At 47.5% G+C, this 23,892-nt stretch overlaps 1 protein-coding gene across 1 annotated transcript in view; it reads right to left on the bottom strand.

The window, feature by feature from the left end:
- Nucleotides 1–398: 398 nt before the first annotated feature.
- Nucleotides 399–23,892, bottom strand: part of DNAAF6 (dynein axonemal assembly factor 6) — a 148,201-nt gene continuing 124,707 nt past the window's right edge. Inside the window, exon 7 of the mRNA XM_086966796.1 lies at nucleotides 399–1,596. Within this exon, the coding sequence (XP_086822922.1) occupies nucleotides 1,467–1,596 (130 nt within the window). The 3' untranslated portion in view covers nucleotides 399–1,466. The remainder of the gene's footprint in view (nucleotides 1,597–23,892) is intronic.

Here is a 23,892-nt window from a genome sequence, read left to right as displayed (position 1 = left end):
AGCAAAAGTCTTCCCAAAGGCTGCAGACGGGCAAATGGTGCGCGCGCCAGGCGCACATGCACTGTGCCTGATCCGCCGGCAGACTTTGGGAGCATTTTTGAAAGCCCTTACTTAACTCTCGCAGAGCAAAGCATGCGCGTTGGCTCAGCGAGACCTAAAAAGCACTTCTTTTTGCAGACCATATAGTCACCTGTGCATTTTTAATATAGCAGGTTCAGGGCTTAACTGCCTACATCTTATACCCAGTCACCACGCTGCAACAATTGGTGTACCGCAGTATGTGAAAAGGTCCTTTGAAAGCCTAACAACATTAACTCGAGGATATTCTGAATGAAGTTCTGGGCAGATAGCCACATTAGCTTTGTAAAGAGGAATTGGGAACTACACGCACCGTGGCATAGATTCAAAAATGCTTTTATTTCATTTTCTACATTTGCAAGAAAAGCTTACAAAATGCCCTTCAAGCGATTTAAAGGGCACAAGATTAGTATTAAACAGTTTTTGGAAAATATGTGTTAGTAAAAGCATTTCTATAAACCACCTTTGAAATGTAACAACAATGTTCTACTAAAACGAGATGAAATGACATGTACCAGGGTTCTGAAGCCCAAGTACAGTACCAATGTATCCTTCCATGCGTCCCAATCGTGATGTCGTTCCCCACATCCAGAAAGTAGCTACGGAGAAAGTATTGAAGGGCCAGTATAATACAATCAGGGGAATTGGAATTCCTTAGCTAGGCAACTTTATGGTTAAAATTGTGATCTGTTCAAGATACGGAAAAATGAAGGTCACACATGGTTGTTAATAAAAATACCCAGATTTAAAATCCCAAGTATTTCTAACCCTTTGTGGATTTACCGAAATGTTACCTTTATAAACAATCACAAGCCTTATATTGAGAAACGTAAAGAACACGGATGATGAGTATTCACGAAACCCAACTAACATCAAGGGCTAGCATGTCTTTTTAGATATCTTTTCTATGTCGTGTGTATTTTATGTTTTTCAAATGGCTCTTTAGATTGAACACACACACACTTGTGCTGAAAAGAAAATGCAAGGACTTTTTGGTTGGGTATGGTTTCACCTTCACTTAGACAAACCGTCCATAAAAGACATCCTTGGCCCCCAAAGAAAGAATGGCTCCCCAGTTGCCTTTTTTTTACATTATGGAGCCACGAGAAAAATAGTCAGCATCCTGGGGAAAATTCCTGAATTTAGGAATTATGGTTTCTAGTTTTTGAAAAAACAGTCTTTAACAGGGGATGTAGAAACGATCAAGAGAGGCATGTGAAACAGCCATCCCTAGTCTGTTTCATCCCTGAAGTTTCAGTCCTGGCACTGTACAGTTGGCCAGCGAGGACGTTGATAAAGCCTTTGATGACTCCGTCATCCGAATAATCTGTGATGATACAGCCATTGTCCTTGTTGCCATGCCCGCCTTCCCTCTATGGCAGACGCTCTCAGGCAAAGTTGATAAAGTCGAACTCTCTTCTCATGGTAAGCGTGACTTCCAGTGTCTCCTTCTCGGAGATGAAATGCGCTTTGCCGTTCTTGCCGTCCACTGGATGGGGAAGATGTAGGCCCAGTTTGCTGGAAAAGAAAAGCGTACATAATTTGAGGCACTGTCACTGATTAGCCGGGTGCAGGTTTATTAACAAATAATGAGATACAAATCTAGAGGATTTCGCTCACTTCTTGAGCTGTCTGCCTGGTTTATTCATTCAATCGCGTTTGGAAATGGGTTTCCTGCAATCGATTGCCGAGTTGCACTTTTTGATTTAAGGCTCTACTGATGCACAGCAGCACATTGCAGATGCAAAGACAAGCGCGCCGCACATCCATATTGCTGTCAGCATGGCATAAATCTGCATAATAAGGAGAGGCTCATGCACGTCTGAATTTAAAGAGGAAGTGTGTACCACCGCCTGCAACAGGAAAGATAAAAGGCAATTGGTGTGAAGTACAGTGTTCCCTTCAAGGATCGCAGATAGGGCTACTTAGTTTTAACTGCATTCTGTATGGATTTTTTAAATCTTCTAAACGTCATATTAGTCTCTGATATGCTTTCGCATATTCCCTTATACAATATTACACTTACAATATATTTTAGGATTTAGAACAATATTCGGTTTACTACAGGGTGTTTTTTTGTATCCTATTGGCTACTGCTTAAAAATCCAAAGTCATTCTTTTTTTCTCCTGGACGATTCACTTTGGCTCCGTTTTTTTCCTCAAAGCCACATAATGAAAAGGACCGGCAAAAGGCGCTGGGACAGAAACCTCATCCACCCCACGCCATGCTTTTTTGAGCATGCACACCTGCTCCGAGTAACCCATGAAAATAAGGCCAGATGTGAGAAACTTTTCTCCCAGTGGCAAACACTCCGATTCAGTGCTTGAGTAGGACTTGTGACTGGGTACCGAATACAAATTTGGAGGGGTACTTTGCCAGTGTTCCCTTCCAAATGTTGTCCCTTCCAAATTATATCAGATGTATCGATGGATTGAAGTTACTGACTCCCGAGTGGAGTTGCTAACTTTAGCATTTGGGGAGGTTTAGGCAGCGGTCCAAGGGACCACAGAGCACTTTCAAAGAAACTTTATACAAAAAAAAGTTGAAAAAGGAAGTTTCCTTTACTTAAAAGCAATCACAGGCATGGCGGTTTGCTGACCCTTGCAGGCCACCTTCTCCGTGACTGCAGCTCACTCTGATTGGTTACAATCTGCGACCTACCTAATAAATATGTACTAAGTACGTCTGTCTGTGATTCACTCCACACTGGCCTTTTAGTAAATAGCTCAGTTTGCAAAATTAGATACAATTACATTAAAATTAAAAACTGGTCACATATTGCAACCAGTATCTTTGTACATCTGTCCCTAAGTCTCTTGCATGATGACCCTGTTTATGTTGAGCCTGCTAGACAGTGCAAGTTATCTGGTTGCAAAAGACCTCTAGTGAACTTACGGGGGGGGGGGTTCCATCTCACTCATTCCTAATCATTGATTGGATTTATTGTCACACATTTGTTTACTTTTTATGCCCAGACACAAGTCCCGTGCTCACCATGCCACTGGAGTTAAGCCAGCCTGGCTGATGAGGGGCGATACCTCGAAACTGGTCTCAGGATGCTTGTTTCTGGGCCAGGGAGGACTTGGCTTGGCAGTTCAGACTGGATTGTTCCCATGAGGAGTAAGGTCAAGACTGATTTGCATATGGCTGGGTTTAAACCGGGGTGGGATGGTGAGCAAAGGGCTTGCCTATAAAAGTAGAGTAATAGCCTTCCATCCATCCTTATAGTTATCGACCTCTGCCAAACAACCAATCTTCATCTATTTCTTCATTGGAGATGGGTCGCTCGGCTCGTAGAAGGCACCTCTAGCAACAGTATTTACGTTCTCAAGAACTCTCTTCACAGACTAATTAAGTGGCTAATCATATGAATATTATTTATGTTACTCACATACCCAAACTTTCCCCAGGTTAATTTGAGGAAATTGACTTATTAATAAAGTCACTTATTGGTTTAGGTCAAAACGCAATTGTTTTCCGATAATCAGGTCTGACATTGTCTCTGCTAGGTGTTGTACTTTCAATTTTCTCACCCACTTTACTCACTTTGATTAACGGCTGGCTGGTTGAAAACCTGATTAATTTCGAATTACATACAAGCCACTTAGATAATATTCCCAAGACCTATATTAAGCTGAAGACATCTCCTCCTGCTGTGGAACCCTTATCGGTCCTCTCTAAGAACTCTTGCAACTTACACCAACATAATACATCCTACATGTCCCTGCTCGAGGAGTCCAACCTGAGTGTTAATGATTGAAGGTTACATCAAGATGAGTCTACTATGTGGGGAGAGTGTTCTGTGCCAAGAATCTTCCCAAAAGTTGCCACTTATGACCCTTGTTGAAATGTCAATATTGATTATAACGCTATGGCCGCAATTCCTGGTTCACAGAAGGAGAGCGGTGGTGATAGCTCATATGTCGGAAATGTCGCTGATAGCTCCTACTTATCTACTGCTGAGTGCTCCGGTAATGGCTGTGACCTTCAAACTGATATTGTTATTTCTTAGAATCTGTCCGGTATTATGTCCAAACTGGATAACCAAACCTGGATATTGTATATCAGTAACTTTGATGTTTGCATGTTTCAGGACACTTGGTCTACCACTAAAGTGTGTGTGTGTATTTCGTCTTGTTTTCTATAGCGCAGGAGCCAAGCAACCTAGGTATTATGGGAGAGCCATAGGTGAGCTGCTAATTTTAACAAAAAATTACCTTTTATGCGTTCACAATGTCTTGACAGTCGATTCACATGACATTAAAGGGGTTAAACTCAAATTCTCCCTTGGATTGAATCTTGCAATAGTTAATGTTTGCGTGACATCAGCCCCTGTTGGGAATGAGCAGCTTGTGCTTTTTCTCCTTTACAAGGTAATTCATTCCTATCAGCATGATGCTAAGATAATAGTCGAAGGAGACTAACACTTCATTCGAGCCATCGCCATATATCAATGAATTGACTAAACCTAAAGACGAGTATTGGAACATCCTTCGTTTAACAGGGAAGTACCAGCACAATTTCTCGGTCTCCGCTCTAAAATTAGCATCTATCGCTATTAGTCATGAACTGAGGGCTTGCAATGGACGCACTACTTCAGATACGAGCATGGCACCCACTTTCAAACGAGGTCCCTACTCAAGCACCATAGACGACATCCTTGTAGACATACGACTGTGGCAGCTATTAGTGGACATGAGAGTTAACCCAAGAAAAGTGCAACAATCACAATTCGCTGATGGCTACTTTTTCTGGTGATTCTTTAAGCAGTGATCCAACAGGCTGTCAGACTACAGTACCTGGACCATGTATTGCCAACAATAGCAGACGAGTCTCTTGGCCTTATGTCTTGGCAAGTAAAGAGCTATATGCTGAAATTTACTGTTTGTATGTGGGTTTCTTGTCACAGTATGAAGACCTCCCCTGTTCTGAGATTCCTTTTTTAAACATACATAATCAATTCTTCCACAGATTGCAAGATATTTTTTGTAGGGATGCTTCTCTTAAGCAACCAAAGCACAGGAAGGAGGTCAAATGGTACAATTCTGAATGCAAGCAAAATAGACTGGTACTAAGATCAGCTATTAAGAGTTGTAAGCGGGCAGCTTAGGAAGATAAACTATGGCACGATTTGCTCCATTTGGCTAAGACCAATGAAAACAGGGCTTCTTGGCGCCTACCGTCATACGTCTCCTTGTACACAAGAGAGTGCCCTACTGACCCCCTCTTATGTTCTGTTGCTCAGTCAACTCAGACACTGCTATATCTGTAGGGAGAAAAATCAAGGCAGATGGCATTGTAATGTTCACTCCTGAGGACACTAAAAGCACCATTGGTTATGTACAATCATCACAAGCCGGGATGGGAGAGAGGGGTGGGCATGGCCAAGCCAGCGACCAAAATGGATGCCTGACTCTGAAGCTCCTGAGCCATCGCCAAAGGATTTCGGCCTACCTGCAAACTCATGGCGTGGATCCTGCCTACGTGATGCTGTGGAGGCATCTAAGTGGTGGGTGACCGGCTGTCCCGAGAACCGCTCCCGCGGACGACCGCTGTGCCGAGACCTGACCCGCTGAGCTCCCGGGCCTGACGCTGCCCTCGGAGGCCCCGAATCAACAGGGGTCTCAGTGAGCCTGAGGGAGGGGCCCGGTGAGCGTATGCAGGGCTGGTGAGCAGTGATCCCCACGGCACGTCGAGGCAGCAGCGGAGTGACCCAGTGTGCCCTGAGACTGACGCTGGAGCCCCGCCTCAATGACTGATGAGTAAGACGGATCCCGACGCCTGCGGGAGCGGAAGCTGCGACACGCGACGGTAGGATCCGCACACTCCAATTTACAGGAGTCACGGACATATACCATGTGGCCCTTGAGTGGGACGGAGCAAACGCACAGCTGACTGCACTTTAGCACCAGGCTACAGTTGAATTACACTATACTCTGCCCTGATGCAGAGCTAAATCTAAACTTGTGACTGCCATAATCACTTCACATTTGGCTATTCAACATTATGTGAAGTACAATATTCCTCTTCATATTTCACAAGAATCAGCTGCTGCTCCCTACATATTTTATGCTAGACATGGACAGCGCATTGGTGAGAGCCTAACTGCTGGGTACTGGAGCCAAGTTGATTTCATTGCGAAGATCACCAGTTTAAATTGCAAATCATCCCCAGTGGGCTCCTTTCCCACCCCCTATAATACACAATGGGCTGTAACAACCCCAAACAGAGTCAGCCTAATTTTGAGGGTGGGAAGACCCACAGACGTGATGAAGCCAAAAGCGCCACAGAACCAGAACCGAGCCAACTAGAGGGCACGGCTACCAGAATGGCTGAAGTCCGGGCCGGGTTATAGATTACTGCTTAGAAATTTTCTAATTTTCTAATTTAAAACACTTGTAGAGCGCAGCATACACCTTGCGGTTTCTTGGCGCTGAGGGTTCATTAGCTGAGGGGAAAGAAGACCGGGGCGATAGTTTTTAAGCGGGGAAAGCCTGGCTGAATAGGAAGGTTTTTAAGTCTCTGCGGAAAGGAAGGTATTGGGTTGCGGAGCGGAGATTGTCAGGGAGGGAGTTCCAGAAGGAAGGGGCCAGAGTGGAAAAATTGGACCCGCCCCACTTTTTGCGCGAAAAGCGGGGGATCTGGAGAAGGGACTTGGAAGAGGACCGGAGATTTCTAGCGGGGACGTAGGGTTTGATGAGTGAGGTGATGAAAGCAGGGGCAGTGCCCTGACGGGCCTGAAAGACCATGCACCCGATTTTAAAAAGGGAACGTTGTTTCACAGGGAGCCAATGGAGTTTTTTCAGGAGGGGAGTGGTGTGGTGATAACGTGGAAGGCCAAATATCAGTCTGGCCGCCTGGTTCTGAATGACTTGGAGTCTACGCAGACTGTAGGCTGGGATTCCATGGAAAAGGGCGTTGGCGTAGTCCAGACGCGAAATTACCAGAGCGGCCATAATGGTCTTCAGAGCCTGGGGGGAGAAAAAACGGGATACAGAGCGAATGGTTCGAAGAGTGAGGGAACAGGAAGAAACCACGGAGCTGATGTGTGAGTGAAGGGTGAGCTGATTGTTCATTTTGACACCCAGTGTTTTGACAGTGGGGGAGGGGGATGGTGCGGGACCGAGGGAAGAGGGCCAGAAGGAAGAGTTCCAGGGGCTGGATGAACCACCAGTAAGAACCAACTCAGTTTTGTCAGGGTTCAGTTTAAGATGGTTGTGGTTCATCCAGTCCCTGATGAATGTCATGGTAGACTGGAAATTAGTGACCGAGAGAGAAGAGGAGGACAGATCAAAGATGAGCTGGAGGTCATCCGCATAGTTAAAAACGGTGACCTCCAGCTGCTGAAGAGCAAAGATAAGAGGAAAGATGTAGAGGTTAAAGAGAAGAGGGGAGAGAGAGGAACCCTGGGGAACCCCACAGGTGACAGGAAGGGGAGTGGAGGTGAAGTTGCCTAGACGGACCGCCTGGGTGCGGTCCCTCAGAAAGGAGGAGAGCCAGACCAGGGCTGATCCTCCGATACCAGCCGCCCTGACACGGTTAAGTAGGATGGTGTGGTCCACCGTGTCAAAGGCGGCGGAGAGATCAAGGAGGACCAGTGCCTGGTAGTTGTTATCGTCCATGCCCTTTCTGAGGTTGTCTAGGACAGAGACTACAACCGATTCTGTTGAGTGCCTGGGGCGGAATCCTGCCTGACGAGAGGCCAGCCCCCCATTGGCCTCGATGTGAGCGCTCAGAGCTGCGGTGACATGACGTTCCATCACTTTGCCCAGAAAGGGCAACAGGGAGATGGGCCGGAAGTTGGACGAGATCGAAGTGTCCGAGCCGGGTTAAACTCTTACCATTCGACTGGAGACCTCCGCGGCTGACTGGAAGCTCAAGATACCCAGATTGACAACGCAGAATAGCGAATTTCAGATCTTGAAGATGCACAACCCTCTGTTCAGAGAAGACTGGAGAGGACGGAGGGCCTAATCAAACAACTCGCTACTCAGGCCAAAGATTTAGAAGCGCAAAAACAAAATTTGCGTCGCTGGTATTGCTGAGACCACAAACAATGGCCCCATGACCAGATTCATTGACTCAGTCCTTATGGAGTTGTTTGGCAGGGAGGCCTTCTCTCCTACATTTGCTGTTGAACGGGCACATCGGCCATTGGGGCCCCCCGACGCCAGAAACATCCCCTAGGATAATCATTGCCAAACTTCTCAACTATAACGACTGGGACGTGGCACTCAGTTTATCCAGAAAAAGAGGCTTGCTCACTTACCAGGGGTCAAACATCTCTCTCTTTCCAGATTTCACGCCCTTAGTGCAAGATGCATGCCGCAAATATGTAGACGGTAAGCGATCTCTTCATAAGGCGAATGTCAAATACGCATTGTTGTTCCCGACCAGACTCCGTATCCAGATCAGCATAAAACCCACAATTGGACACAACAATTTATAGTCAATAATACCCTGTCCAAACCCGTCCCAGTATCTTTAGATGTCCCACAAGGATCCGCACTATCCCCAACACTGTTTATTCTCTTCCTAGAACCTCTCACTGAAATCCTACAAGCCTCTAACGTGCAATATCACATGTACCCAGATGATACACAACTATACCTCAAGATACACACCCTAGAGGACGTCAAACTACTTAATACAGAGCTTAGGAACACCCAATCTTGGTTGGCAGAGAACCTTCTCAAACTGAATGCCCTAAAGACAGAATTCCTTTTATTAGCTCCTCCGGCCCAAATCCCCAAAATGCAAGATTGGATCAAACATATCACAGCGTTTAACGTCCAACCTACCATCGTAGACTCAGCGAAATCACTAGGAATCACTCTAGACAGTAACCTCAACATGCAAAAACATATCAGCAATGCTACTAAAGGAGCCAATTTCCAGATAAACACATTGAGGAAATTGAAATCCTTCCTACCTCACAATGACTTCAAACAGGCAGTACAAGCTCTGGTTATACCCAGAGTTGAATACGGATGTGTTTCTCTCTGTGGCCTTCCCAAAACATCAACTGCACCACTCAGAGCATCAATCAATGCCGCAGCAAGACTCATAACTGGATCTAAACGTACCTCCCACATCTCCCCGGAACTTCAATACTTGTACTGGCTACCCCTGGAGGCGAGAATCCAGCTGAAAATTGCCTGCATGACACACAGAGCCATGCATCACAAGTCACCCAGCTATCTGGCACAGAAATTGACGACCTCAGGTGGGTCCGGATCCTCAAGAAGTGCGGCAAAACTACTTCTGAAACCACAAAAATTCCATAAGAAAAAAACTTATAACCGATCCTTCTCTGGGATGGCACCGAGAATCTGGAACGCCCTACCCCCAGAAACCAGACTCAACCCTTCCACTACCTTGTTTAAAAAGGAAGTTAAAGCCTTCCTCATGGCCAAGTTCACATGATTATAATCTACTGAAACCCGGTGTCGAAACACTCATGCGCCCCCACCCCCAAGACACTTTCGTTTTTGATGGTACACCTATTTATGCTGTTTATACTATATGCCTTGTACACGTCTTGATTTTCTCTTATTTTCGGTATTAGTAATATTTACTGTTTGTACAGCGCTCTGATATCCGCAAGGATCTTGTTCGCGCTCTATAAAACTTTCTAAATAAATAAATAAAATTCAGATAACGACGTAAGTGACTCATTGACAAGAGGTGGAGACATCTCTGCTACCTTTCTTGATATGATCCCCCGACAAGGCAGGCCCTTATGGACTATTTGCAGGAGATAGGTATGGTGTGGCTCGAGGAGGAGCAGCATGAGTTTTTGCCTTCCCCGATAGATGTGGAAGAAATCAAACAAGAGATAAAAGATCTGGCCAGCACCCATGCCCCTGGCTTGGATGGCCTTTCTGGGGACTTTTATAAAGCATATCAACATGAATGTCGCCTGGAGGTATACGATGAGGCACTAGAGAGAGGATCCCTCTCCCCAACATTGCATGAAGCCATAGATACACTATTGCTTAAGCCAGGCAAGTCACCACATAAATGTCAGTCCTATAGGTCACTGTAATTACACACCGCGCTTATAAAATTATTGCGAAGATATTGGCCACTCGCTTGTCACTCTCAGTAGACACCGCACTATGTCCCTTTCAGGCTGAATTCGTTCCCGGCAGATCCACGACATTCAACTTACGAGCGGTTTTCTCAGTAATGAATCAAATGAAACCTACTCTACCGGCAGCAGTTGTTTTACTACTTGCAGAAAAGGCCTTTGATTCCTTATGCTTATCCTTTCTATATGTTGTAATGCAGAAATGTGGTATACCTATTGGCTTTCTAAACTTAGTTTGCCTGTTGTGCTCAAACCCGTTGGCTCGGCTGAAAGTTAATGGGGTAATAACTCAGTTCAGCTTATCACGTGGCCCAAGACATGGGTACCCTTTCTCACTACTAATATTCATTATAGCTATGGACCCACATGCCCGTCACATCCAAGAACAACATCTTCATCGTGGGCAAAAGTTACGGGCCCACTTGCCGCTTCATTTTATGCGGATGAAGTAATGCTGTTTGTATGTAAACCGGCTGAGAACGTGTCCCCTCTTTTGAGAGATGTGGTCCGATTTGGGGTGTACTCGGGCTTAGTTATAAACCGGACCAAGTCGGAAATCTTTCTGTTGACCCCAGCTACTACCTCAGTGGACCTCGAGTTCCCCCTACGGTGGTGCACTGACCCGCCTAAATACCTGGGTATTTATTTACACTACAGCGCCCCGAAGTCATCTGTCTAAACTGTGGTCTCGCAATAGACCAACTTGGGACACAGATAGACAAATGGACAAAGCTTGCCCTCTCCATGGCTGGCAGGACTGCGATCCTAAAGATGGTGGTACTGCCAAGATTTTTATAACTCTTTTTAAACATTCCCATTGCCTTGACTGCGACATTTTTACAATACACTCCGGTCGCTGTTGATTCGACTGGTCTGGGCAGGTAAGCAACCATGTATAAGCTGGACCACCCTGACTATGCCATACGAACGGGGGGTTTTGGAGTCCCTGATTTTTACTTGTACTACCTGGTTGCTCAAGTTCACTTCACATACTACTGGTATCACCCAGATGCTCGACTTCAATACCTCAAACCCGACAGTTCTCAGATATACCCTAACTCGCTTTTGACGATTTTACCCCGGGGCCTGACCCACAGAAATCCTAACCTTACCCACGACATACTGGGCATCGACCAAGTTACGGAGTTACTTACAATACAAGTCCCAATACTCTCCACATATACCATTATCGGATCACTCGTGGCTACCCCCTACTACTGAGACTCTTACTAAAAAGACGCTTGTCAAGCATAGACTTCAAAAGGTGAGAGTTTTGTTTATAGACTGAAGACCATGTACGACTGTTGAACTCGCCTCCCGGGGAGCCGCTACATATATGTATAGATTCCTACTCCATAGAATCTGTTGGACTCTATTGGAAGCTATACCAGATTCATCAACGTTACCTGACTATTTTCCCCCACTTCCACTTGTTATAAGCTCACCAGACGGCACTCATTTAGGTTCACGTCTATACCACTTATCACTATCCCTTCGCCCTGCAGTGAGCACTGTAGCCCGGGCATCCTAGAAGCGGGATCTTGGCACTACTATTACTGACAGCGTATGGTACTATTGTGAGGAAACAAAAGTCATCTAAAAATTATCATAGGCATAAATTATTACATTTTAAATACCTCCATAGAGTGTATGTAACGACAAAATTATTATCCAAAATAAACCCGATCGTATCAAATGCATGTGCTAGATGTATGGAACCAGAGGCAGATTTTTCTCACCTTGCATTGCATTGTGCACCTGTAAGGGCATATTGGGAAGACATTTTTCGTCACTTGTCCATCATGGTGGAACATATTATAAAACCCACACCACTGATGGCAATATTGAGATATGTCAAGCCACTTAAGAGAAGTATTAGAAGGTATTCTGCGATAGCTATACTCATTGCAAAACACCAAGTCTCTTTGCATTGGGGCAGCGCACAAACGCCATCAGTACAGGCTTGGCTTCGTGACCTTATTTACTGTGAAACCATTAGTGTTGTCTATACCACATTATTTCCCATCACTTCACTCTCTTGTGATATCTGGGAACCGCTGAAATGCTATTTACAGACCTACCCCATTGATAATGGCTGAGATAGGTAAACATATACAACGTTATGACACACCAGGTAAATATGTTTGGTGTAGGCACAGACTGGGAGGTTTAAAGACAAGCAATCACTAAAATTGTAATGGACTATGCGAGACTGTGGACAATGGGTTTCCAAAGGGAGGGAGGCGAAAGGACACTATTTACCACTCAAGATGGTGGAAGGTCCAGTAGCAGCTTAGTGTCCGTACTGAGTACTAGAGATGCAAACAAAAAGAGGGGGTGCTGCACTGTTCCTGGAGAGAGGTGAGGAATTAGGGAAGATTTAAGGGAAAGATTTACCTGGCGTGACCAAGGGTGTTACAATGGTACCCTGGGGCATCCATTATGTTGGATGTAATTACCTCACACACCCCGAAGAGTGTCATGCTTCATCATCGGCGGTTGCTCCTCGTCGGGGAGGCGGTGCAACCCCCGACGGGCTCACCTCAAAGAGGGGCTCTTTGGCGGAGATCTTTTTCCAACTGCCTTGTGGTGAAGTGGGGGTATGTGGGCAGGACGGTGTATTCCTATTGAACTGGTTAAAATGTAGCAAGGGGTACCGGAATGACCTTTATTCTGGGGGTCCTCTGGCTACAGTTAAAAGGTGGGGCTAGCTTCCTAGGTGTCAACTAGTTAGGGTTGTGTGCCCCTAGAAGAGGCTAGAGGTGCATGTGGTCAACATGTTTCTCGCTAAGGCTATAGTAACCGCGATTCTTCAGGACCAAAGTTCAGTCCAGTTCAATAGGAATACACCGTCCTGCCCACATACCCCCACTTCACCAAAAGATCTCCGCCAAAGAGCCCCTCTTTGAGCAGACTGTGGACAATGTCATGATAATGTAGTGGATATGCTGTACTGTGATTGTTTTTTGAGTATTTGCTTGAGAATTGCTCCTTTGTAATTTGTTTTATGTTTGGGGTATGGGAGTGTTCTATATTGACATCATGGCACATTATGACCTGCAAATGCAGGCCTTTGGCATTCACTCCCCGATTGTTTGTTCTATTTGAAAAATGCAATAAAACAATAATAAAACAAAACATACCAAACACCCCCGGTCCAGACAAAGTACTGGCTGATCTGTATGAAACGGAAAATAGAAGAGGCATTGTAAATTAATCTTCTAACTAATTCGATCTGTGCTGGGGGGCAGGGGAATTACAGATTCATAGAGGGAAGCGGAAATAATCCTCGTCTACACAAAGGGTGACACCTGTATTCCATCCAACTACAGGCCAATACAAGCCTCATTGATAACCTACGGAAAATCTTTGTTTTAGATAAACTTTTACAATGGGCAGTGGATTGGCACATTCTGTCCCCCCTTCAAGCTGGGTTTCGTTCTACGATTATTACCTCCGACGAGGTCCTTAAATTTGCCATCCTACATTGGAAGTACATTTCATTGCTGAATCTGGAATTATACGTGGCCTTTGTTGATCTTCGAGCCACGTTCAACCTTGTTCCTCAGGAGAAAATGTGGAGGGTCCTTGTTGATGTGGGCGCCCCTGTTAATTTGATCTAATTTACTGAAAGACTGCACAATAACAACTATGACGAAGTTCACTGGCGCAGAGATGGGGAGCTGACCAAGCGAATCCCAATATTGAGAGGAGTACACTAGGGGTGTGTCCACGCCTTGACTTTATTCTCCCTATATGTCAACAATGAGGTGAAAAAAACATTGGACTACAGGAACGACTCACCCCCATGAAATGGCAATAAGGTGCACAAACTCCTTTTTTCGGACGACTCGCTCCTCATTTCCAAAACTCCAATGGGGCTCCAGATTTTTAACCACAGGTTGACGGGTTTTTGCAGTACTAGAGGGCTTGAACTGAAAGCCATCAAAACAAAGGGGCAGATTTACAAGCCCCTTGCGCCTCTTTTACGCGGCAGTTGCGTCACTTTTGTGACGCAGCGGTGGCGCAAAAGATGTGCCATGGTGCAGGGTATTTTCAACGTGACGCATCTGGGAGATGCGTCACGTTGTAAAGCCCTGCGCCAGAAGTAGGCGTTCCTGCGCAGGGGGTGGCGTTCCGGCGCAGGAACGCCTCCTAAAAGTGGCTGAGTGAAATCTACAAGATTTCACTCAGTCACTTTTGGGCCCATGCTGCGTCAAAACCCTGCGCCTGCTTGAAGCAGGCGTAAGGATTGACGCAGCATTGTGCAGAAAGGGCCCCCCCAGAGCATTGCTGGAGCTGCGTCGCGCTTGCGACTCAACTCCAGCAATGCGCCACTTTTACAGCACAGATGCGTCCCGCATCTGTGCCGTTTTTTGCCCCATGGTGCGCCCCATTGTAAATGCGGCGCATCCATGGTGACGGAGCTGTGGCGCACAATACCTGGCGCAACCCTGCCGATATGCAGGGATGCGCCAGTTATTGTAAATATGCCCCAAAGTATTTGGCGTTTGGGAATAGTGCTGCGAAGAATTGTACAATCAAAGTTAGAAATGAACAGCTGGAAATTGTCAACAGCTTTGACTACTTGGCGGTTGGGATTTCAGATGAATTCAAATGGGGACCTCCAACTCACAAAAAGCATGTTGCTGGTCCAGTATAGGTTAAATGCTATCTGGCGGCTGCATAGGAGAACACAATGCACATCTGTTTACCCTGCCCTAGATGTTTACCGCACAAAGGCACAATGCGCTGCAATATATGGCGTGGAATTGAGGGGCTATGATGTCACCTGTCAGCTAGAAATTGATGAGAATGATTTTGCCAGAGCATTGATCCCAGTTCCAGTTAGCATCCCTCTAATTCCACTCTTCTTTGACATGCGCAGAATCTCTGACTCTGCCTCATTGAAACCCCTGGATTATTGGGAAACCCCTGGATTATTGGGTCCGTCTCTGGTCTACATCAGAACTAAGAGATTACAGAGACTTGCTTGGTAATAGACAGGTGCTCTTAAAACTCTTGGACGATTATGCATCCCTTTCCAAAGAAATGCGTTACTTACCTGTAACAGCAGTTATCCAGTATTGGTGTCTTTCATAGATTCACATGCCTGAATCATTCCCCGTCGCCGAGACGGGAGCCTCCGGTACATAAAAAAGTAATGTCCTAAGGACATACATAGAGAATATAGGCCGAAGGGCCTCCCCTTATGGGGCCTTTCCACGTCCTTATGTAAAAGGACCGAACTCTCATCGTTAGCCAATCAGCTCCGACCTCCTTCTAGAACCTTCCCGGGAGGAGCCTCCGTCCCTCAGATTTTCGTACGCACCCAGCTAGGGTGTCGCAATGTAGACCTAGAGGTACGTGAGTCCTTACCGGGGAGGCGGGAGGGTTGCATGTGAATCTATGAAAGACACCAATACTGGATAACTGCTGTTACAGGTAAGTAACGCATTTCTTATCCAGTATTTGGGTGTCTTTCATAGATTCACATGCCTGAATCAGAGTAGCCAGCAGTTATACATGCATAGTGGTAAGGCACATTCTCACATACAGTAGGCCTTTAGAAAGTACAGGCAACCTGAGAGAAAACATGGTAATATATATTCATGCATATAGCAGAGAAAACCATTAAGAATGTGCATACCTGGATGGCGGGACGAGGTAAGGCTCACCTTATTGGAAGAGATGGCGCAGCACCGCTTGTCCCACTGCAGCGTCCTTCTGCAGTTCGATGTCCAGGCAGTAGTGCCTGGAAAAGGTATGCGGGGACTTCCATGTCGCCGCTCGGCAGATGTCCAGGATCGACACTCCAGCGAAGAGCGCCGCTGACGTTGACATCGCTCTGGTCGAGTGGGCAGCCACTCGGTCTGTCAAAGGCCGTCCGGCCTGATCATGGCAGAAAGCAATTGCTGAAGAAATCCAGCGTGAGATGCTCTGTTTTGTCAAGGGTAACCCCATGCGCGGGTTGCTGTAGGCTACAAAGAGTTGAGAAGACTTCCTGACGTCTTTGGTCCTGTCCAAGTAGAATTTGAGACACCTTTTAATGTCCAGGGAATGCAGCGCCCTTTCCGCTGCCGTGGAAGGGTCCGGAAAGAACGACTTGAGGACAATTGGTTCGTTCAGATGAAAGTCTGACGGCACTTTGGGAATGAATTTGGGGTTGGGCCTGAGTACCACTCGGTCGTGCCTGAATTGGAGATACGGTTCCTGAATGGACAGCGCCTGAAGTTCGCTGACCCTTCTGGCCGACGTCAGGGCTAGCAGGAGAGCCGTTTTCCAGGAAAGATGCTTGAGCGACGCCCGGTGTATGGGCTCGAATGGGTGTTTCATCAATTGGTTTAGCACCAAGTTCAACTGCCAGGTTGGAGGAACTTTCCGAGGCCTCGGAAAGGATCTGTAGAGTCCTTTTAGAAATTGCTTCACCAGTCGACTGGACCAGAGGGAGGGTCCCGAAGGGGTCCTGGTGAACCTAGAAATCGCAGCCAGATGAACCTTAATGGAGGCGTGAGCCAGTCCCGATTTAGCCAGGTGCAGCAGGTACGGTAGCAGCTGTACTGGGGTGACCCGGAGCGGGTGTAAGTCGCGTTCCGAACACCACACGCAGAACCTCTTCCATTTCAGCGAGTAGGTCTTGGTCGTGCTGCTCGCTCTCGCTTTGGCCAGTACTGCCCTGCAGTCCTGTGGTATGTCTAGCTCCCCGAACTCACAGTGCTCAGGAGCCAAGCCGATAAGTTGAGCGAACGGAGGTTCGGGTGGTGTACCTGGCCTCCGGACATTGTCAAGAGGTTCGGGAGTTGTCGCAGGTGAATCGGCGGCCTGATGGATAGGCGAAGAAGATCCGAGAACCAATGTTGTCTCGGCCAGTACGGAGCAATCAGGATCAGCGTGCACGGTTCCGTCCTCATCTTCCGGAGGAGCCTCGGTATCATCGGGAACGGCGGAAAAGCGTACGCAAACACGCTGGACCAGCCGATGGAAAAAGCATTTCCCAGCGACCCCCGTTGGGGATGCCAGCTTGCGTAGCTTCGGCATTTGGTGTTCTCTGCCGTCGCGAAGAGATCGATCCTCGGGGTGCCCCATTGTGAGAAGACGTGGGCCACCGTGTCGTCGTTGAGCTCCCATTCGTGGGAGAGAGAGGTCTGCCTGCTGAGGGCATCCGCGATAGTGTTCTCCTTCCCTGGAACGTACTCCGCCTTGAGGGAGAGGCCGTGCGCCACCAACCAGTTCCAGATTTTTTGCGATTCTCGTGAGAGAGAGAGAGATCGCGTTCCCCCCTGTTTGTTCAGGTAGTGCATCGTCGTGGTGTTGTCTGTTTTGACGAGCACAGGGGAAGAGCCGATGCGTGGCAGGAAGGCCTGAAGAGCCAGGTACACTGCCCTCAGTTCCAGGAGGTTGATGTGTAGTTGTGTCTCCTGGGCGTCCCATTTGCCGCTGACTCGAAGGTCTAACAGTACTGCGCCCCAGCCTTCCAGTGAGGCATCGGTCGTGATGACCAGTGGTGCCGGCGGCAGGAGGAACGGCAATCCGGCCGTCAGGTGAGTCCTGTTTCTCCACCACAGCAGGGCCTTTATGATGGCCGGCGTGATTGTGAGAATGTCGTCGAAGGAGCCCGAACACTGTTTCCATTGTCTCGCCAACGCTTCCTGTAGGGGGCGCATGCGGAGCCTGCAGTGCGGTACGAGGAGAATGCATGAAGACATCATCCCTAGCAAAGAGGTGAACGTCCGGACCTTGATGCGAGGCTTCTTGGCCACCGCCGCGGCCAGAGACAGTACCTTGCAGATCCTGTCCTCTGAGGGGAAAGCCTTCGCACGCTCCGTGTCCAGGGTTGCCCCTAGGAAGGTGATCCTCGTTGACGGAGTAGTGCATGATTTTTTGAGGTTGATCGTCAGACCCAGCTGTTGGAAAAGAGCGCTGCAGGCGTTGAAGGAAGCCAGCGCGTCCTCCGGGGAAGGAGCCTTCACCAGCCAGTCGTCCAGGTAGGGGAACACCTGGTGACCCCTTTGTCGCAGGAAGGCAGCCACGGGCGCCAAGCACTTTGTGAAGATACGTGGGGCAGATTTGAGGCCAAACGGCAAGACCTTGAACTGGTAATGTCTGCCCGCTATTTCGAACCTTAGGTATTTCCTGTGCCTGACGAGTATGGGGACATGGTAGTAGGCGTCCTGCAAGTCCAGGGAGACCATCGAGTCGCCTCTTTCCAGTGCTCCTAGGATCTCCTGGATTGTGACCATCCGGAAGGATTGACTCCGTAGGAAGGCATTGAGTGCCCGGAGGTCTAAGATCGGCCTCCACTTGTCCCCTTTCTGTTGGACCAGGAAGAAGTGGGAATAAAAACCCTTCCCTTTCTGGGAGTCCGGGACCTTTTCGATGGCTCCTTTGTCCAACATGGCAGAGACTTCCTGGAGAAGGAGGTGCAGGTGTCTGTGAGCACGCTTCAGCGGGGGGGTGTTGGGAGGGGTGTTGATCAGTTCGAGGGAATGTCCAAATTGAATTATTTGTAGTACCCACCGATCCGTAGTGATTTTTCGCCAATTGTGGAGGAAGTGGGTCAGTTTTCCCCCAATTCGAAAGGATGGAGACGGTGGTGGGACTGGCTGGAGTAAGTGGTCACTGGCGGCCGCCAGCGCCCTTCTTGGCGGATTTGCCTCTGAAGGACGATCTCCCGTAGGATGACTGTCGGGACTGTTGTTTCTGTTGTGGTTGGTTCCTGTTGCCATAGGAATAGGACGACCGATTTTGGTAGGAACCTCTGTAGGAGTACTGACCTCTGGAGCGGCCTCCCCGAAAGGATTGGTTCCGGGACTGGAGGGAGCCCAGAGCCCTCGCCGTGTCGGTGTCTTTCTTGATGGCCTGGAGTGCCTCGTCTATCTTTTCCCCAAAGAGGAATTGCCCATCGAACGGCATATCCAGCACCTTAGATTGGACCTCCTGCCGAAAAGACGTAGCCTTGAGCCAGCCCTGGCGGCGGAGCACGGCAGCCCCGGCCAACTGGCGGAATCCCGTCATGGCCGCGTCTATGGCGCAGTCGATAATTTCAGCCGCGGAGTTTTGTCCCTCCGCCAGAAGAGCTTTCACCTCGTCCTGGACCGTGGCCGGCAGGCCTTGCAGGTAGGGAGCTATGTCTTCCCATAGCTGGCGGTTGTAGCGGCCCAGGAGGGCGATGGAGTTTGCCACCTTGATGGACATGGCGGATGTGGTGGAGAACCTCTTGCCTATGGTGTCCAGCTTCCTTCCTTCCTTGTCCGGGGGCGCGGACAGCGGCGAGGAGGGGTTTCGGGATTGTTTTTGGGCCGCCTGAGTGACAACCGAGTCCGGTTTGGGGTGGCCGGTCAGGCAGGCAGGTGCCGAGTTCGGGGCCTTATATTTTTTGTCTAGGCGCGGAACCACCGCCGGCACCGAGGCAGGCGTGAGCATCAGCTTCTTGCCCTGTTCCCAAAGAAAGTCTATCAAAGGAATAGACTTGGCTGATTTCTGTGTGTGCTCCTTGAAATCATGGAGGAAGCATTCCGTTTCCGCGGATTCCACCGCCATGTGAAACCTCCTTGCAGCTCTGTCCACCAGTTTGTGGAAACCTCCCACGTCCGCCGCTTCAGAGTGGCGCGGTCTCGGGGATGCCGGGGCAGACGAATGGTGTGATGACGCAGCATCGGCATCGTCGTCTCTGTGGTCCGAGGCGACGTCTTGCACCTCGCCTTCCTCTAAGTCCGTGTCATCCTCCTCGCTTTCCGATGAGTCCTCCGCCTGTGTTTGCGGTCGGAGTTGGCTCCGAGGACGGGCCGGGGGAGCGGAAGGGTGCGAGGCCGACGGTTGCGCTTGGGTGACCGGTACCTGGGCACCGCTGTCTGCGTCCGGGAACCTTCGTTTATAGTCCTGCACCAGGGATTTCAAATCGTTGACCAGAGACAGTGGCAAACAGATCATCGGGGTTTTCACCGTGTCTACGGTCAGGGAGCTGTCTTGATACGTCACTCCGTCCCTGATCTCTTGGACGTCCTGGTGTTCTTCGTGAACCTCCTGTTCTTCGTCCGACTCTTCACTTTGTAGTGTGTCTTGTTCTTCTTCGGGTGCCAATTCCACCGTTGGGCGAACCGAGGGTGTTGGACTCGAGTGAATAGAGACTTCGACCAATCTCGATTCTTTCCAAGATGGCGCCGGGGTCTCTTCCGACGACGTGCGTGAAGATGGCGCTCCCGCCATGTGTGTTGGTGATTTGGGCACCTCCGTCAGGGTTAATGGTACCAATTTTTGCGGGGATAAGGGTTTCGCCGCCTTACTGATGGTAGGGTCGTGGACTTGAGATGCCTTAGTCGAAGGTGTGGTTTTTGAACTTGACTTCGACTGTTTAGGAGACGAACTTGACTTCGATGTCTTGGGTGACGAGCCTTCGGTATGAGGTGTTTTCGGCGAAGGCGTACCTGAAGATTTAGACCTCTTAGGTGACGAAGAGGCGGCCTTCGAGGTTTTCAGAGGAATGGTCGAGGAGACCGGTGCGCCCGAGGACGCAGTGGTGGTCGTCGTGGTCGCCGCGGAGGGCGATGAGGCCGCAGTAGTCGACACAGTGGTCGTGACTGAGGTGGTCCGCTTAGTAGATGGAGCGGGCTTCTTGAACCTCTGGCCATCCTTAACAGACACGGAGGAGGTGGTGGAGCGTGCCTCCGAAGGCTTCCGCGCCTTCTTAGGAGGAGTGTCTGTCTCTCCAGGGGACTGCACCCTGGGTCTCTTCTTGGAGACTTTGGAGGTCGCGGAGACACTACCCTCGGAAGATTCCAGAGTGTCTCGGACCTTAAGCCTGTCGAGCCATTCGCGAAGGCGAGTTTCCCGTTCCTTAACCGTCTTCTTTGGGAAGGCTCTACACACCCTACACTTGTCAGTGACGTGGTCAGGGTACAGGCAATATATGCACAGGTCGTGCTTGTCCTCCGCTTGAATCCGCTGCTTGCCGCAGGAGGAGCAGGCCCTTAGGAGGGCTTTCTTCTGTGAGTCCGCCATGGACGAAGTTTTCTTATTAGATTCCGACATGTAGTCGATGCTAGGATGAAATCCTTTTCGTAAAAGTGAATTTCGGTGAAGTTTGAGACTTCGAATTTTGGAAACCTGAAGAGCTCAGGTTGGAGACTCCCTAGCACAACGTGCGGTAGAAAAATCTGAGGGACGGAGGCTCCTCCCGGGAAGGTTCTAGAAGGAGGTCGGAGCTGATTGGCTAACGATGAGAGTTCGGTCCTTTTACATAAGGACGTGGAAAGGCCCCATAAGGGGAGGCCCTTCGGCCTATATTCTCTATGTATGTCCTTAGGACATTACTTTTTTATGTACCGGAGGCTCCCGTCTCGGCGACGGGGAATGATTCAGGCATGTGAATCTATGAAAGACACCCAAATACTGGATAAGCTGAAATTAGCATTTTAAAATCTTGATATTAAACATATGTTCACAAGCATTATATTATTGGTGGCTCTAATGGGTCACTAACCAACTGGTTTCTTGAATTTAGGCCTGGTCCCTGCTTGGAGTCCTTCCTAGACACTTTAACTCTCCCCCTTATAAAAAAGCCTTCACTTGTGCTTTCGATTGCTTATCCCTAAGATCCTCTACAAGTAAATGGAGCATGACCCGGTCTACCAATCTGTATCCCACCTGTGGTTCTGCTCCTGAAACGATTAAACCCATTCTGCTTGTGTGGCCCGTATACAAAGGGTACCATAGGAAGTGGCTGCACTAGTTATGCTTAAACATTGGGGAGGGGGGGGGGGTAATTTTTGAACAGCATTTAGTATTATGAACAGTGATAATTCACTAATAATTGTGTTTTTCAACAGTCAATTTTTGACAAATGTTTGGTTTAAACGTCAAAAGTTTATTTTCATGGAGATTCTTATATGATGGGTCTGATTAGAACTCCTGATACCTATATATTGCTATGGTTTGCTCAAAAAAGTTTCATGATGGTATTGCCAGGAGTATACATTTGAAGACTTCAATCCCTTGTTGTATATTTTTGCAAGTTTTAAGTCATATCCTTATTATTGACGTTTTAGTTTTCATATTTTTATAGTATTTTTAATGATTGCATACATGCTGTAACCTATTGTATTCAAACTGTATCACTAAAACGGAGACTCATAATTAAGCCCTTTCAATTGTCGGTATCAACTACTGATTCTATTGCATATTCTCTGGCAAATATATTTTATACACTAATCTTATGATGCGATAAATGTATTTTTCTTTTGTACTCCTTTGATGGTTTTCGACAACCAAATAAAGGTTCCTTGGAAACACAGTAATGGGGATGTATTTGCTGGCGTATGACTGAAAAGCAAACTTTAAGATTTGTTTTTGTTTTATCTCCTGCATTCCACACATTGCATGAAAGCTAAATCTTTGGCACAAAAGAGATGTCTTAATGCTGGGGAAAGGGCCACCTGTTGCACTCATTCCACTGGTGTCTGAGGCAGAAAGTGCACTTATCATGACACTTCTCAAGGAGACCCATGAACTTGCTGCCTGGGCTACTGCAGAGGAACAAATGATTGAATTTTGTGAAAAGAACATTGGACTTTGCAAAATGTTTCTTTTGACATTCGGACACCTTATTTATTGAAAATTCTTTTCAGTTTCCTGAATGAAAAATATTTGGGGAAGTAAATTATCTCATAAAGATTGAAAACATTAAGTTAAATGTACAGGTTTGAGACACCATAAAATAAGTGTTTGTGTTTTCTCCAGTACCTTGAAATGTGTTTTCTTTTACCTTTTTTAAACAATACTTCGCAAACAAACATTGGCAAACCGACAGCTCCGCAATTGCATTATAAAGGTGAGACCTACTGGCTTGTCTAATCTTTCTTGTCTGTTAGCCTCAGCTCTTATGACAATGACTCATGAATATATTATCACTTGTTTGCTGAATCGGGGATGATACTTTGTTTGACCAGGGGGTACCGCTGGAACAGAAAGGAAGTAGCCTTCGTTTTTTAAGCAATCAGAGTGCGGATGAATGAGGATTGGCTAGCCCTCAATGTGGACAAGACAGAATTCTTGGTGGTGGGCGCTCCCTACAGTGGAATATCAATCCATTATTGTTAGTTCAGCTGAAGTGGATGTAAAAATCAAGATCAAAGCAATAGAGGTTTACTTTAAAAAAAAAGTATGTCCATGGGCGACCAAGTAAATCAGATATTGTGCTTGGCAAAACTTACCACCTAAATATCATACTAAAAATTAAATACATATCCTCTTTTGTAAACCAGGCAATCATTTCTAGAGCAGTCATTGGTTCCAAAGTGGATTAGGGCAATGCTCTGTTAGCAAGCACGTTTTTAAAAAATACTGCAACATTATAGGTATTGCAAAAGCCTGTGGTGCAAGCTATATTTAATCTTCCCTACAATACTCATGTTTCAGATGCTTGCTAGAGCCCCCATTGGCTTTTAGTAGAATCTAGGATTATGATAAAAAATATCAGTATGAACTCATAAAATTCTGCATGGAAAGGCATATACAAAAAGGGACTCCCTTCTGTCCTAAAAACAAGTTACTTACCTTTGGTAACGCTCTTCCTGGTGGATACTCCGACCAACTGCAGATTCATCATCTTATAAATATTCCCCCAGGTGCCAGACTTGATCTAGAAACTCAAAAGCAGTAGTCCTGCGTGTCGGCAGGTGGCATCGTGTGGTTCCACACCAATGTTGTTCTGCTCTGATATGGA

Source organism: Lissotriton vulgaris, chromosome 4_1 (genome assembly GCF_964263255.1).
Source record: "Lissotriton vulgaris chromosome 4_1, aLisVul1.2, whole genome shotgun sequence".
Taxonomy (NCBI): domain Eukaryota; kingdom Metazoa; phylum Chordata; class Amphibia; order Caudata; family Salamandridae; genus Lissotriton; species Lissotriton vulgaris.
Note: the sequence above shows the minus strand (reverse complement) of the source record. Positions and strands in the feature narration are given on the sequence as shown.